The sequence below is a fragment of the Dermacentor variabilis genome, chromosome 10, assembly GCF_050947875.1.
Source record: "Dermacentor variabilis isolate Ectoservices chromosome 10, ASM5094787v1, whole genome shotgun sequence".
In the NCBI taxonomy this organism is placed as follows: Eukaryota; Metazoa; Arthropoda; class Arachnida; order Ixodida; family Ixodidae; genus Dermacentor; species Dermacentor variabilis.
The window spans coordinates 89,710,660-89,727,947 of record NC_134577.1 but is presented as its reverse complement, the minus strand read 5'-3'; the positions used below and the strand labels follow the sequence as shown (position 1 = coordinate 89,727,947).

Sequence of the window (17,288 nt, the reverse complement as noted above, 5' to 3'; positions counted from 1 at the left end):
TGTTAAAGAAATCTAGGCGGTCCAAATTTCCGCAGTCTCCTACTACGGCTTGCCTCATAATCAGATCGTAGATTTGACACGTAAAACCTCATAATTCAGTTTAATAATGCAGGAGATTCAATTGTAAAGACAGCGATGCACGGAATGGCGCATGCGTTTAAATTCATGAACTTAATTTGGGCCAAGAAAACCTGTCCAAGCTTTTACACTTGCTTTATAAGAAGCCTACTGCACCATCAATATGCCGGTTGCTTTTCGCTGGACCAAATAGAGCTAATTAACCAATACAAATATCGGTGGCATCATGTTATCACTCGATTGTTCAGACAGGTAACCTCTAGATACGGAGTAAGTTGAGAAGTTGTTTGCGTAATAAACGAATCAGGTTAATTAACTTTTCAATAATTGAGCTTAGGCGCGCGGCTAAAGCAAATGAATAGTTTGTATCCCGTCCTCCAGATTACCTAGCCAAGCGAAGAAATTTTGAATAACCTTGCTTCTGCAAGACCTATCCGAACAAACATTTTACAAATAGGCACTGTCTGAAAGTGTAATTGACGCAGAAAAAGCACGTCTGTAAGGTCAACCTCTCACTGCACTTTGCCTTTTGTGACATTACCATCAATGATATGGCTCCGTGGCATGTTACTCGCCCCCCCCCTCCCCCCCAAGTACGGTTTTCATTTATTCACGACTTTCTTTCGAAGCAAGCAGTTTAAAGTTTAATGTCAATATAACAGTGAACGTGTGCCGGCGAAAGCATTTTTGCTTGGTCGCAGCAGCGATCAATGACGCAGTGATGCTGCAGATTTAGTGCGCCGCTGGGATCAGGAGAATGCGCTGCCGCCGATGCAAGGAAAATAATCCGGGGCGGCGACATTGAGGGCTTAAGCTTTTTTCGCCGTTGCTTTCGCTTTCAGAAAGAGATAATATTATAAATGCAGTCTCATTCGTTCCTGTGTCGTAGACTTATATTTCGGTTTAATTAAACTATATGTCGCACTCGTCCCCGAGAGTAGGTGCAAGCAAGGATATGCTCACACGCACGCACGCACGCACGCACGCACGCACGCACGCACGCACGCACGCACGCACACACACACACACACACACACACACACACACACACACACACACACACACACACACACACACACACACACACACACACACACACACACACACACACTACACATGTACGTCCGCACGCACATTCACACGCACGCGCGCAAGCATACACGCGCAAAAAGTACGCACGCACACGGAAATGCACACACACAAACACAAACGCGCGTATGCTCGCACGGGCATACACACACTCATACGCAGGCCGATTCAAATCAGGAGACACAAACACGGGCGCATGCGCAAATGCAAGTACACAAGCACGCACGCTCAAGGCGTGCACACGCATATACACTGCCTCTCCTTGCCTGATGCCTCACAAATACGTGCGCGTGGAAACAGACTGAATGACACTCGCTCTGCAATTATCGTTCAACCTCCAGCTGTAATAAATCGCTTTACGGTTTAAATTTGGTCCTTCTTCAAGCCAATGAGCCCTCTGCTGAGAGGGTACAAAGCCATTAGCTCCTGCCTTATGACACTGCCGCTTATCACTGACCTAGACATTAACGCAGCACGAATGTTTCAACTAAGCGCCACAAATGTATATGCTGTTAAACAGGACTACCATCTCGGCGCAGTCAGTTGAATCTTCTTGATACTCCGCCGATGTACTGAAATAAAATTATCTAAAATTTTGCGCATTCAGGTACACACGCGCATTCTCGTGAAGTTCCACAGAATGGCGAAGGTGCAGTCTCGAGAATTGCTGAGTACGCCGATGCTACAAGGCACGATAGTTTCATTTTTACAATACTGCAGAGACATGCGCATGCTTGTTGTCATTGTAATCCAAGGAATAAACTTTGATTATAAAAGTGTTTGCTTAACAAATGTGCACCATATTGCTACCTTTCAGGGAGGAAACATAGAAAATAGAATATTTGCAGAGCACCACTGAAAAACCAAAACCGAAATCGAATCTTGAGGTTTGTGTTGACGGAATCTAGTGGGACAATGTAGAACTAAGGTACATGTGGTTTGAAAACGTACCACGGTTTTGAACTGCTGCTGGCATGACGCGAGATTATAGTTGCGTCCGATTGTACCACTCGGCCATGGTTTCCGACGTTTCCGCAATCATACACTTAGGTTTATCGACATACCATGTGACTTTGCACGACTGTTTCAAAAAGTGCTTACGCCATGTGCAGAGAGTTCAGATAGGCATCGACCAAAAGCTGAGTCTCCGGACTACATCCTCTATAGCGGCTGTTACGATAAATGCTGTAGTTTTCATCACAGCTACCGTTTGCGCCTCATAAACGGAGTACAAATTTTCGTCGTTTCCATAAGTTTCCATTGCTGATTAATAAGTTATCGAGGAACAACATTCTAGCTTTGCACAGCATGATCACTGCATTTGCCTCGTGTGGATTGTCGTCTAGAACATGTCCGTCACCTGCATTTTTCTATAATCGACCTGCACTTTTTATTATTCGCGGAACACCCGCTGGTTTCATTGAAAACGTGCTCGCGTCGTGCCATGGCCGCTTTGGACGCGAGTTAGTACGTTTCCATAAAAGCTGGATATGTTCATTTCCACACTGCAGTTGCTCTTAGGACACCCGTACAAATCATCATTCCCATGCAGGTCAAACTGCCATGTTTGTTCCACCCACAGACACTAGCGCCTTCTAGTTATTTTTTCAAGAAACGCCGTGGTCAAAATCGGAACTTATGGGTCTTATCGGTCTGTTAATTATGCGGACGGAATCACGGTATGTGTAGTACATACATATACCATGACACACAAATATTGACACGTGTACTTACTTAACCTTTTCTCGGGGATTACATCTCATCCGCCAGCCAATTAATGTTATCGCTCCGCGCAAGACGCGCCTGCATGATTGACAACTTATGCGTGTGTTATAGCTGATTCTCTCTGTACTGCGTGTCCTCGCCGAACGTTGTGTAACCACATCGCATGTGCTACACTATTTGTGTAGTAGTCTTTGGAAAAACAGACGTTTGGGCGAGTTGGTAAGACATATTTAGACAGAACGGCGCGGTTTTCACGGGGACAAGCAGGGAGAAACGACACGGACGAGCGCTGACTTGCAACTGAAGTTTATTGCTTGGAACGAAGCATATATAACTCCTCCAAACAACAGAAGAAACCAAAAAACCCACACATATATTCACAATCATTCCTACACGCTGCACTGAACAGGGGAGATATCTGTAATCATCATATCCCCCACGCTAAATATGCTAGTTTTTTGGACGTAATGGATAAGGAGGGGCTACTGACGCATGCATCTTTTGACCAGGCGATGTGCGCTGCTTCGATGATTTCACTGGTTAGTTGGTTACTATGTTTACTCAAATTTGTGTTCTGGCGAAGTCAGGGTGGCAGGCCCCAGTGTCGCAGTCTCTACAATGGATGCCCAGATGCCCTTTTACTGTATTAGGCACATTATTGTTGTGCTCCTTCAGGCGTTCATTAAGCCATCTCCCTGTTTCACCCACATAAAGCCTGCCACGTGACAACGGAATGGCAAAAACAAGGCTGGCGTATCCGTCGGCGGCTTTCTAGAACTACTTCAAGTGTACCTAAGTTCCACATTCATTTCCTGGGACGGCAAGTTTTACCTGCGAAAACGGGGAGTCTGCATAGGTTCATGCATAGCCCCCGTGCTTAGTGACTTGTTATTAGCAGAAAAGGGTAGAAGACTCCAAGATAAATTGAAAGGGTCAAACGTTTTACAGCGCTTTCGCTATGTAGACGACTTTCTCGTTCTGATAGACACAAGTGGGGAAAACTTTGACGCAGTATTTACGCAGATCAAAGATACGTTTGTTCAGTGCCTTCATCCGCTTATCATAAGTACTGAAGTGCCAGAAAACGATGTCATCAGATTTTTGGATATCAAACTCAGATTAATGCAACATCACACGTGTTGGTCTTACGAATCACGAAGCAATGAGCCATTGCTACTTTTTGCGTCATCTCATTCTAAGCTAGTTAAACGAACAGTGGCTAAATCATGCTATCATAACGCGCTTAACAAATCATGGACGCACGCCATGCAAGATAGCCTCAATCATGAAACAGATCGTCTGGTAAAGGCTGGTTATCCCAAGCAGTTGCAAGTGTCAGTGTCAGATACTATCCTCAGAAGTTTGAGCCAAAACAGAAAACAAAGGGTAGATTCGACGACAGGAAATGAAAAAGTAAAAACCGCTGTTGTGCCTTATATTCATCATATCTCCCACAGAATAAAAAAGACAGTTAACAGAGCATGTGTCAAAGTAGTATTCTCGGCGCCGGATAAGCTTGGGAAGATGTGCAAAATGGTTAAAAATGAATTCGTTCCAAGAGAGTTCAACATTAAACATGAAAATAAATTCGTCTCTTGTAAAGAGGGAGCTGTCTACGCCATTCCGTTGTCATGTGGCAGGCTTTATGTGGGTGAAACGGGGAGATGGCTTAATGAACGCCTGAAGGAGCACAACAACAATGTGCGTAATACAGTAAAAGGGCATCTGGGCATTCATTGTAGAGACTGCCACACTGGGGCCTGCCACCCTGACTTCACTAGAGCACAAATTTTAAGTAAACATAGTAACCAACTAACCCGTGAAATCATCGAAGCAGCGCACATCGCCTGGTCAAAAGACGCATGCGTCAGTAGCCCCTCCCTATCCATTACGTCCAAAGAAGTAGCATTTTTAGCGTGGGGGATATGATGACTACAGGTATCTCCCTTGTTCAGTGCCAGCGTGTAGGAATGATTGTGAATATATGTATGGTTTTCTTGGTTTCTTCTGTTGTTTGGAGCAGTTATATATGTTTCGTTCCAAGCAATAAACTTCAGTTGCAAGTCAGCGCTCGTCCGTGTCGTTTCTCCCTGCTTGTCTCCATGAACACCGCGCTGTTCTGTTTCAAATAAGTCTTTGGCAGGCACGCGGGCACCAGCGATTACCCTGGAACTTTCCAGAGTCGTGTCTAAAAGCCGATACGCTTGACCCGCAGATCAGATTTTGATGATCCCCGATGGTGTTCGCCGCTATCATTGTGGTCTGATTGTAGCCTGTTGTTGTGGTCACAGGTTCACTCAATAAAAACTGTTTCCTCATTAATAGTTTTCTGCTGTGTTCTTCAACGTTCTGCTACATGACATCTGGTGGAAGTGTTGGCCCATTCATGTGCCGAACATCCCCACAAATCCTCGATCCGAGCCCTAAACCCGAGGACAACACCAACGTCGCCAGGGACCAGCGACCTAGCCGTATACAACGACTGCGACCGGAGTACGGACCTCTTCCTGAGAAGACCATAGGGATCAAAGCCAAGTCAACGACCCAATGGCAATCCCAGCGTCCATCATCCTGCTGCAACAACCTCGGGAACCAACAAGCTTCTGTGGATCATCGGCTGAAAACTCTCAAACCTGACTTGAGACATACGAGAGGATCACGACGTTCAACAACTAGAACGGCTACGTCTAGCTGCGCCATGTCTATTTTTTTCATTGGAGTATGCTGCTCGGACCTAGTTTGAGAACAGAGTGACCGCCCTGGTTACGTGAGGCCTATTTCATTAGAAATTCGCAAAGTCTATCACGAGTGTCGTACACAAGAAAAGGGGTGAAGTTCTCTTAGGAACCAGGGTGCAACTACCGAACAAGAGCATCGCGATGTTCACGGACGAGATGACTCGCCTCTTCCGCCACGGCGACCCTAACATGGCTGATGAAACGGAAGTTCGGTTCTTGATGCTGGGTGTGAAAGAGCAACTATTCGCCGGAATAATACGCAACCCGCCCAAGACTGTCGCACAATCCTTTCAGAGGCCACAACGATCGAGAAGACGCTTGAAATGCTCACCAGACAATACAACTTCACTGCGCTGACAACAAACTACGCCGAAGCTCAAGCGCTAAGCACCGACGAAATGCGCGAGACGATCAGAGCGGTCGTACGGGAAGCGCTGGAGAAGTTGTGTCCAAAATCGCAGCCGCAGGTGGCCTCGATCACTGACATAGTTAATGAAGAGCTTCCGCAGTAACTGGAAGTACTGGAAGTTCCGGAATCGCTGCAACCCCAGCCGGGAGCGATAACATACGCCACCGTCGCCCACTGTCAAGGTCCGGCTCCGAGACCACGCCAAGGCCCCATAACACCGCAATTTCATCGCCCACTGCCACCGCCGCCGCCAGCATGTACGCCAGTCGCCCTGCGCAGCTACTCGAGGATGACGGACACCCCCGACGAATGCCCGCTCTGCTATCACTGCGGGAAAGCCAGCCATGTCCATCGCCGATGTCCATAGCGCGGTTTGGGACGACGAGGGTTCGCCTTCAACGCGCCGCCAATGCGCCGTGCTCACAGCAATGAGAAGGGCCACATGATATCGCCGACTACCCTGCCGCCACTCGGTGGAGCCCTCAATGTTCGCCATCGCCCGGCAGATACCTGCAGTCGCTGCAGCGCCGACCATACACTGGTCCAGCTTTAATCCGGGAAACTAAAGGCAGGAAACGACGGAGGTGGGGTTGCTCTTCGTCAAACTGACGAAGATCATCTGCCGTCGACGGAGACGCCGAAAATACTATCTCGACGACATATCAATGAGACGCCGCTTTCCCGACGAAGCCTGGGAGCAAAGAATACGCCCGCAAAGGAAGCCCTGACGACGCTACGTTAGAGCCACAGGTTAACATGACGCAGCTGTGATCATATGCCCAAACCTAACTGCAACGCAAGAAAAAGAACCACTGGCTTCGCCGTGGTTTGTGACGCTCATGCAATCAGCGCTTTAGTAGACCCATCACCGCCCAGTTGAAGAAAGTCAAAACTACATTGGAAGGCCCTCAAATTCGGACCGCAGGAAGAAGCCTAATAAGGCCGACAGGAATGGGCACAGAAAGAATTACCGTTCGTGGCCGAATCTATCCTGCCATTTTCGTTGTCCTCTTATAGTGTTTTTCTTGATAGAATTTGTACAGTTCCTTTCATCATTTTTTCTTTAGCTAGTTAAATGGTTGTTTGTGTTGCAGCGTGGCCACCGAGATATATGCGCGCAGGCGATGGCCTCCTTCTTTGTCGCTTCTCTTCTTCGGGGGAGAACGCCTTCCTTGGTCTGCCCATCTTATGGGTGGATCGCACTAGGAGAGCACGAGTACGTTAGAGCATACACCATCGCTAGGAGTAGCCAATCCCCCCTGCGCGCCTTCTCACTAAAACAACTGCGCCGGGACGCGCGCTCCTAGCTGTTGCCTCTTTATGTCTCGCTTAGCCTTTCCTACTCTCCACTTCCCTTGGTTTCGCAGCGCCGATTTTTGAGCGGTCGCCGGGCACGGCTGGAACTCAAGCTTAAGCAGCTCCGCTGTTGAAAACTTTCAGGTGACGAAAGCTTTATTCCCACTTGTAATAAGCATGCAAAATCAATATACCATGCAAGAAGAATAATAGAAATTAAAACTGAAAGCAGGAAAGACTAGGTTTGGTAAGGTATTAGCAAATATTAGACAGAGATCGCGACTCTGCAGAGTACGTGTACAACGTGGTAGTTGACATAATAAATGCTCAATCAACCCCATGCAAAGAGCAAGAAAGCAAGCAGAAAAAGATCGTAGAATAGAAGAGAAAACCAGGCAACAACAATTAAACTCTTCTATCTGTGAGAAGCTGCATCTTCGCGGATAATGATTGGTGTGTGATGGTAGCCTAATGATTGGTATCCTAATGTAGGCTACGTTGTTTTTCATAAATTTGCATACGCTAATTGGTAAGTGTAGCAATCTGTGCTTGTCGTAGATTTTTGTTTGTGTGTAGTGCTCTGTCGCAGAGATGTCTCCCAACAGGTTCCTCATGCTTTCCATTGCTTGAAGCTCTCTTGGCTGTCGACATTGAATCTCTGCAATGCATGCGCGAATTGAAACAGACCCAGAGTTAGTGTACAGCGATAGCTAAGCCCCTCAAGCCAGTGCTAACCGCGCGCGCGCTCCTCCCTTTTGCAGACACCAGGACGTCCCGGCTGAGGGACAGACAGCGGCGCAGAAGGCGGCGCGGCTCTTCAAGTCATGCGAAGACATCGTGACGAAGGACACGGACTACGTGCCACGCATCCGCGGATACATGCGCGACGCCAACCTGCACTGGCCGGAGCACCCCGAGACACGGGAGATCGAGTCGGTGGACGTGTTTCGCAGCATTCTTGAACTCAACGACAAGTGGGGGTGGCCCTGCCTGCTAGACTTGAGCCACGACTACGTCAGCGATAGCACGTTTGAGGTAAAAAAATCTATGGGCACTTTGCTGAGCTAAACTGCTTTAGGCGAAAGCCTACCTATCACTGCCTTTGTTGCCGTTGTCTGAAATGTTCTCCGAACGGACGCCGCTATATCCGCGAGCATGGGACGCAAGCGCAGTGTCACCGGCTGTGATTGATAACCGATTTCCTGCGTCCACCACGCACTGTGCACGGACAAGCATGAGCCACTAAAGGCTTACGCCTTAAAAAGATAGCACATGGTCGCATGTTTCATAATAAGGATGCCAGTGGGCGCAGACGCAGCTTGGCTCATCTTCCAATAACAAGGACGACCGAAGAGACGTCGTGTGTTTCAAACATTGCGGATGTATATAGTGACGCGTCGTGTTAAACTATAGCTTTATTTCAGAAGTTCTAACTTCCGGACGCCCAGCTCGCACGCAAGAAGATCTTACTTGGCATGTTTAAGAATCGCGAAAAGGTTGTCATATATAAATGTGATCTTACAGTTAGTATCCCACTGCCAGACCTGGCGCCATCCACATAATTGTGGGATAAGTATAGGCAGCAAATACATTGACGGTTTGTCTCCTAGGTATCAAATGATGCTGCTCATAAAGTATTAATATGTCAGTACGGCTTCTTGTCCTAGTTGTCTCAGACGTGAAGCAAGCTGAAGCACAATACTAGAACCGCACACCGCGTAAGATTTCGAGATATTTCTTTTCGCTATGTATTTACATCGCATCAATGCTTTCGCCATTCACATTTTCGCTATTTCCATCGCAACAATGCTTTACCGTTCGAACAAACTGCTTTACTTTTTAGCTCCTCCTTCAGGTCATTTATCGATTTACAGGTCTTCGTACGTCCTACCAGAGGCCTTGATCAGTTCCACTACCACGTGGGGACGCTTGGCGAGGGGTCGCCAGCCCATCGGACGTACTTCGATGTGCTGTACGCCCACTACGGTGGAGGCGTCCTGAATGGCGTCACCTTCGAAGAGATGCTGAGTTACGAGCACGACATCATGCTGCCGCTGCTAGAAGTGTACCAAGCCCCGCCCAGGAGGTATGTGTTCGAGAGGAACCACTCGGATACCTCGGGAACGTGGGAACGGTGGACCAGCGACATCGAAGATTTCTACGGCTTGACCGGAAACGAGCGGGTAAACCTACAACCTGCTATGTGCTATTTACTGTCTCCAGTGTTGCTGGCCATGCTCGAAGACTGGCTCTTTAGCGCTGTTGCGTTAAAAGGCGGCAGGCGACGCTGCCCTGGTTTGCTGCTCCAATTTCCATACTGGCACCAGACAGTTGGCAATGACTGGCAGCGTCAAGCCACGATTTGGCTTTTGTTTATCATTAAAGTACAACTGCAATGTCAAGCGCTTTTTTGTGAGTGAGATAAGAATCGCGAAAATACTGCGGAAATATTTATCTATGGAGAGTTATTACAAAGAACCGGTGCTGCCAACAAAAGCACTTTACATTACAGTCACACGAACGCTTCAGGTTACCATTGAAACTAACGGTGATTAAACTCTGCGAGCCCCATTTGCAAGCGGATCTCAGTTGGACTTGGTTTCTGCTTTCACTGAAACCGAATGTGTAACTGGGCTATCATCAAATTAGGACACTGATTATTAGGACACTAATAGACGGCAGAAACTGACAAGCGTTAATTACGTTTCAACGAAAAAGGTAATTATCAAAATTGAATTGACGTGCACGAGTATAAAACAAGTATGCGTTGTTTCTAGTTATAGATAGTGGGAAGATTCACCTGAACTACGTCACAACATGAAAGTCGAACCGGCAGACGAGGCATGTATTCTTATTTTCGTTTTTTAATTTAATTACTATACATACCCTGGACACAAGGTCTATGCAGGAAGGGCTAAAGAAAAAACACTGAACAAAACATGCGAACACAAAAAGTGCAAAAGTGAGAATTGTCACAAATTCAAGCTATTCTAATGATCAATGGCGCGCGAAAAAAAATGAGTATTTGAATATGCTAGTTCATTATTGGTTATGGCGAGTCTGTCTCGTTGTTAATGGACGTACATAACTTGAGAAGTTGGATGCCACTTCGTTCCAGAATTAAAAAAAAAAAGAAAGAAGCCCAGCCACATTTTTTCCTCTTGTCTTATTCTCAATTTCATTATACCGTTTCTTTCAACTCCAGGATTCGCAAAAAATTGAATCGATACAGATGCCATCGCTCATTCTCTAATGTCGACTGGGAAAGTTAAGTAATAAGAGCCACCATTGCCCATGCTCCTCCAGCTGTCCAGTACAGTAACGGCTCATACTTTTGCCCACGGTAATCAGCGCATATCTCTTTTTTCCACTACGTGCGAACAACACTTCGTTAGCACCGGCTCACGGTCTGCGAGATTCCCTGCGTCTCCCAACGTACTGCCTGCGAGCCGTATCCCTAGAGCCATAAGTCTAGATGCTATGTAAACACTACAGGCTATGAAATCTCTATGCGCCGTATACAGGCTGTCGACTGTGTACACCCTTCAGGCCTCGCATAGGTCACAAGCAATCCCAAACTCTCAAAAGTGCACTGTGGACAGTACGCCAGCGAACGAACAAGCACAACGAACACGGAGCTACTTAACCGACGTTTTTTGAAAGTCTGACAAAGTGTATACTTAGAAAGAAGGAAAAAACTAATTCAGCGATCCCAACAAATATTCATGTCTTCGTGGGAGAAAGACGAATGCGAAATGTGGCAGAGTCCTTTATCACTCAAAGACAAGATAAATTTGTTGCCTTTATTTCCCTCGATGTTCCCGAGAGACGAGATAGCAGCTCACGCTTACGCGCACCGCACGCGCGCGCGCGCCCAGATCGAGATCGCCACCAACCACGACGAGTACTTGAAGCTGATGGTCGAGCTGATCAAGACGAAAGAGACGATTGTCGAGCTCGTCATAGGCTGGATGGCCGTCCAGTTCACCGCGCAGTTCGCCAACCGACAGCTCATCGCCAACCACTACAACACTCTGGAGGGCGCCGAGGAGTTCCACCGGAGGGGCTGCTTCGCCTTCACCAGCTACCTCATGGGGGCCGCCCTGTTCCTTTCGTTCCTGGAGCGCGTCTACACCGAACCTGTGCGCACGGACGCGCGGCACATTGCGAGGGAGGTGCGTCGCATCGTGTACCAGAAGCTCCATCGCGCCACCTACCCGTGGGCCGAACTCGACGTGGCCTTCAAGTACATGGAGATAGCCCGAGTGGACGACATCGTGGCGAGGTTCGGAACCGCGTGACGCCTTATAGTAAAGTGAATACGAAGTGAAAGAGTTTTAGCTTTGCATGGTACGTTGCGCTGTATACGCTAAGCCCATAGGGGACGCACCCTCGCCGCTCCTATAATTGCCTATGTACCTCGCCTCGTGAGGACCAGTCGGGGCCGGGTGGGTGTCGAAACCAGCGATAAGTGAACCGAAAACCGGGCTGAATCCTCACTTTTTCTAACCTTCAACCCCAAGCTAAGCGGCAAAACTTTTCAGCCATTAAGGAAGCGTGGCAGCTCGTAGAGCGCCACGCAGTAACCAATAAATAAGGGATAAAAAGTCCATTTGCAAGGACAATTGGGAGCGTTAATTTTCGGACACCCGAAAAGCGCAACCGCCGCGAGTTGTATACTCTCGTGTACTGTTTCGTAGTCCTCGAACTATGCACATTTTAGTAATAACTTTGCGTTATATTCAGGAGTACAAAAGTACGCAAGCACAACAGGGCGCAGGGTTTGCGGCACTCAGGGGCAAGTGGTGCGCTAGCTTTAAACTTACTCTTGTTGAAATTTGTTTTCGTACTCGGAACAGGTTCTCCAAATACCCGGATATGGAGGCCAGCTTTGTAAAGAATCTGCGTGACGCGATTAGGGCCTACCGTCGGGCGGACATCGAAGACATCGGCACGATGCCCCAGCCATGGTTGCTTAAAAACGACTTCTACCACCCGCATACTACGCGCGACCGCTTCGACTACACCCTCAAGCCGTCCATTTTGATGACGCCTATGTACCACATGACCGCGCCTATGCCGGTGCGCCTGGGCACCTTCGGCGTCGAAGTGGCCAAGGCAACGATCGAGTCCTACATGGAGCTTCGATTCCAAGGCCACGAGACAGATCCCCTGGACCGCTTCCAAAACTGTTTCTTCGGCATGGAGGATAAGGAGGTTGGTATGGCTCTAGGACATCTTGGTGGGCCAGGTGGTGCATTTCTGTTGACATCGCGTACAGCGCACATAGACGCGACCACTCAAATATGCATGTACACAGGTCTTGTCAACGCATCCTGGTGTGATTCTGTTTCTTTCTCTGCAAATCATGCTGGCAGGTTGACTAGAGTTTTTTAACCACAACCCACGGGGTACAAAACACAGGGAACATCTAGGTTACCAGAACCTCCAAGCTACTAGGCACAGTTGTTGGGAGCTCGGGAGACAACCGGAGAATGGAGAATCTACGGGCTTTATTGAGTGTAAAAGCAGGCTTCCTTAGTGGCAGTGGTGGTGCTCCTGTCTTACAGCTACTTCGGTTCGTGCAGGGGCAATGACCCCCACGGCGGGAACCGGGAGGTGACCGGCGCTCGCTACAAAGGCTCCTCCCTCTCCCTTCAGAAAGCTGGAGGCTTAGGTCTGAATGGTGAAAGGAATGAAGAGTTAATGTTCAAGATAGGCTTTTTTCGTGCATTCACACGACATTGTCTCTTCTTTGCCGCAAACGTAAATTATCAAGGTCTTCTCTAAACGTGAAACCACACGAAAAGGCCCTTCGTAGGAAGGAGTCAGTGGTGGCTTGCTAGAAGTGACGGACGATCGCTACGCAGTTACAGAATGTCCACTTTTGTCAGTGTTCATGTTATACTCCAACCACGGAGCGACCAAGGGTATCGATATAGGGGGCTGGATAGAAGACGATCCATGCATGGAGACGAGATGAAGTTGGAGCTCCGTGGTAGACAAGTTGATTTCTTGGGAAGTTGTTGATTTAAGTGGGTGACTGCGTGGGGTATTTAATCTGCACGGTAACCTAGGGCTTCAGTAGCGTAGAGTTCAACCAATCCGAAGATCACAATCCAAAATTGGTCTTTTTTTAGAGATCCGTCAAATCCTAATACATAACCGTAGTGACGTGGCCAGGATTACATTTTCGTGGATACATTACGAACTTGACGGAAGGCTGGGCGCGGGGACAGTGGGTATTGTCGCACGTTGTTTCAACCTCCACCCGATAATTCCAGGTCCATTGCCCCCCCACCCCTCCCCGCTCCCTATACAGTGCGCGCCGTAATTAGGGCTTGTCATTTTCCACGCTATTCCAGCGGCAAGAGAAGCTCACTCCCGAATGGATCAGTCTAGTGGAGACCAACATGGTAGATAGCGTTGCCCTGGACGTCGCGCTCATGGTGCTCAAGCTCGTACCGTCCTTCGACGAGGAACGGCTGCAGGACGTACCGCTCACGGGCCACCAGCTCTTCTACGTCGTCCACTGCTACACGCACTGCGGCGAAGAGACTGGCACGTCATTGTGCAACGACCCCCTGAAGCACAAGGAGGACTTCGCGGACGTCTTCTCTTGCCCGCCGAAAAGCAACATGCGATTGGAGAAGTGCCCAGGCTTCTGACACCGGAAACCTCCGCGGCGCTGTATACCGCGTGGTACACCACGATATGGTTTTCTTTTGTAGCTATTATAACCTTGTTCCCAAAACTGCGCTTCAAGCTCTCGGCATGTTTTGGACATATCGACAGTGTTAACACATTTAGCGAAGGCGTATAGGTTTAGCCTGGGCTGAAATTCCGATTTCCTTAGTCTCACCCAACAGCTGATCAAAATATACAGTCATGCGAAGCCACCCCGCCAAGCTGATCAGGGAAAAAGGACAGTAACAAACAGGCTGCACTTTCCCTGCGCTAATCCTTCCTAGATCATTCTATTCACCCTGAAGGGTTAACAATGGGGGATAGATGAAACCGTTTAGCATAAACCAGATGTGCCGGGGTAATTGTTTGATGCTTGTCGCGTGTAAAGTGCCCCTAATTTTTTTTCTTTCATTATTTGCAAAACTAAGCCCCTCATCGCATTTGCCGCAAAACAGCAAGTGTCTTTTTGGTGTGGGTGACATAAAGCTCGCGCGAGTTGCGTCAGCCAGGAAGCTGCCCCACATTGTGCAGGGCTAATCTCTGTGATCATTCCATTCGCACGGGGTATGAATTAGCAGATGACGATGGGGCGAACTGTATATTCATTCTGTATGTCGTTCCCGACTGTGTCATGTGACCCGTTAGATACATTACGGCGCAGGATGGGCGTCTACCCCCCTTTCTCCGCCCTCCTGTTTCTTTAGTTTTTCGTCATTCGCTATGTATGGACATACATATCCGTTTTTTATGCTCAACGGTGCGTACGTTTGAACAAGCGCAAATGATGTGTACCTCTTTCTAACGCTCAGAACGCCTGTGTACATGTAAGCTATTCCTCTTCGTGGTACTTTGAAAGTGTTGCGCGCTTTGCTGCGATTTTTCTGTTCCAGCAGAGTGCCGCATAAGTCACGTGCCTGTCTGACGTTTGTGCCATGAATCCTACGCAGTCGGCGCGTCACCTGAACTCGTACTGTGACGTGTATGCGTATGAAAATTGACTTTGCTGAGATAGAACGCGCAAGGAGCGTTGCGAGTGTGACGTCTACTTTCTACTTTTTTTTTTTCACGAGCAAATTTTTAAGAGGACGGACTCTTGTTCTCATTTTGGCATCAATGTGACACGTGTCTGAACCATAGTGCATATACGGACTACGAGTGTCATACTCTGCACGTTCCGTATGAGTTTATTGGTATTCCCGTATGAAGATGACGACAAAGAAAAAACCTAACGTGTGCGGTTTCACACACGGCTTGTCATCCTCGATGCTATAATGAATCGCTCATTTGTCGAAACCTTTGGCTTGTTTAGTACATCGGTGATCGGTACGTTGGAGCCTTGACAGCTTTCGACCACTGCACCACATTGATAGCCTGGGCTTTTTAATTCTGCGGATCACCGGTCGTTATACTATCGGCCGCTCTACGCTTGTCGCTTCGTCATTCCTTGCGCACCTATCACCTATTTCCGGACTGGCAATCATCGTTAACAGAGAGACGTCATGATTACCGTGAGTGCAGGCCCGAGAGTCCTTGAAAGACGCGAGAATTATAGACCGGTGGGGACGTAGTTCCCACATGAACCCTCCGTGACGTGATCAGCTTTGACGACGTCTGCGGTTTTTGTTTTATAGGTAAAAATGAACTACGCTGTATTCTAAAACGTGGAAAGAGAATAGTTGGGTAGTCTTGAGAGCTTTTACTGGTCGCCAAAACGACCCGACCCCGAGAACACCACTTGAAATCAACGACGCCACGCTGATGTACCGGCGCTGGGGTTTCGACGCGAACTTTCAAGAAACGAAGCTTTCGCCTTCGTTTTTCGCCTTCAAGAATCTGTTTCCCGAAGTCATAACTTGGAATTTATAAGATTACAGAAAGAGTCGCCGTTGGTTGACAAGAGGCACTTTAGAAAAAAAATTGAGTGTATGTTGATGATGGTGAAGAGTAACTCGCATAACACAACTCAAAATACATTTGGCGAAAAAGCTTTATGAATTTAATCGCGCCGACCTTAGGACGAAGTCCGGAATGACAGAGCGAACTTTCCCGTCGCTGTGCCTAATGGCATCTTCGGATGGTCATTTCGGAGTGCGCTTGACCGCACCCGGATGGTCTTGCATGAGCCTGGTTCTTTTCTATTGCTCTCCTCCTTCGGCGAGCGCTCTCAGGCGCTCCGAGCCTTGTCCTAAGAGCACTCGTCAAGACTGAGAGCGTTTTGCGCCGCACGCCATCGCAGCGCGGTGTCGCCGCTTTTGGCGATCCTGCACTGTAATGAAGCCATTGCATGGCGGTTTCTCATGGAACGTTCGTCCTACCTGTGCGTGCGATGTTTTTTCCAGCAGCGTCGGGAGCTTCGGCTGGGCGAAATCGGACGTTCGCTGTAGTCATGTGGTTCGGCGTCTGCCGTGTCATCGTGCTCCGGGAGGAGCGGGTGGCACGGTCGGCTTGCGTGCTCGTCCTGTGCTTCTGAGCTCAAAAAAAAAAAAAAACGTTGGACGTGCTCGGCACTGATTCGGAGGATCAAGGCGGCCATATTGAAGATACAAGAGTCGAGGCACCCAAGTATACCAAATACGTAACAGTTAAATGTAATCCAAGAAGGTGGAGCTGCAGTTTAAGGGTTCTTCCTCGTAAAATGAATCGTTTACCAGAAAAAAACCTGTGAGGGTGCTAGAGAAGCTCCGAGTGAGTATAAATTTAAAAATCTCACTTGACGAGTTAGCATAGCGACAACTTGATAACAATTATACGTATGTTTCTTTTAGTGGTGGACTAACATTGAATTCTTTACTAAGCAAGCAATACTATGCCTGGTAAACTCTTAAGAGTTTGAACGCTTAGGGGCTTATCTTTTCGCACAATGATCGCCATTTACCTTGCTGGTCTTTCCTTTCCTTAGTGCTGCGCTCCTCGTACTTCTGAACCATAAACGACATGCACATCAGCCTGACATAGCAGTTTTGACAGGAATATAACGTGCGAAGAGTTTTCAAGAAATGAAACGAACGGAAGGCAATGGCGATTACTGTTGTGGGACACGATATGCTCGACAGGGTGTAAACTTTTTTTTAAGTTTTTTAGTTTTTTTTAAGGGGCTCGAGTTCTTGTGAACGAGTTCTCGGCTATTGTTCGGATCCTTTCTATATTGTAGTGTATGGGAACGGAAAGTTCGTATGAATGGTTGTTTCAATCGGAGGGGTGGTTGTTAAAGGGCCCAAGAAACTGTTCAGACAGGCTTCATAGATGCGTGGCGTACAGTTTCAGTA

At 48.0% G+C, this 17,288-nt stretch overlaps 1 protein-coding gene across 1 annotated transcript in view; it reads left to right on the top strand.

Annotated features, from left to right (window-relative positions):
• LOC142559651 (neprilysin-1-like) overlaps window positions 1-15,316 on the top strand; it is a 30,414-nt gene extending 15,098 nt beyond the window's left edge. Inside the window, exons 4-8 of the mRNA XM_075671221.1 lie at window positions 8,097-8,370; window positions 9,210-9,518; window positions 11,214-11,620; window positions 12,195-12,552; window positions 13,701-15,316. Of these exons, the coding sequence (XP_075527336.1) occupies window positions 8,097-8,370; window positions 9,210-9,518; window positions 11,214-11,620; window positions 12,195-12,552; window positions 13,701-14,003 (1,651 nt within the window). The 3' untranslated portion in view covers window positions 14,004-15,316. The remainder of the gene's footprint in view (window positions 1-8,096; window positions 8,371-9,209; window positions 9,519-11,213; window positions 11,621-12,194; window positions 12,553-13,700) is intronic.
• Window positions 15,317-17,288: the final 1,972 nt, after the last annotated feature.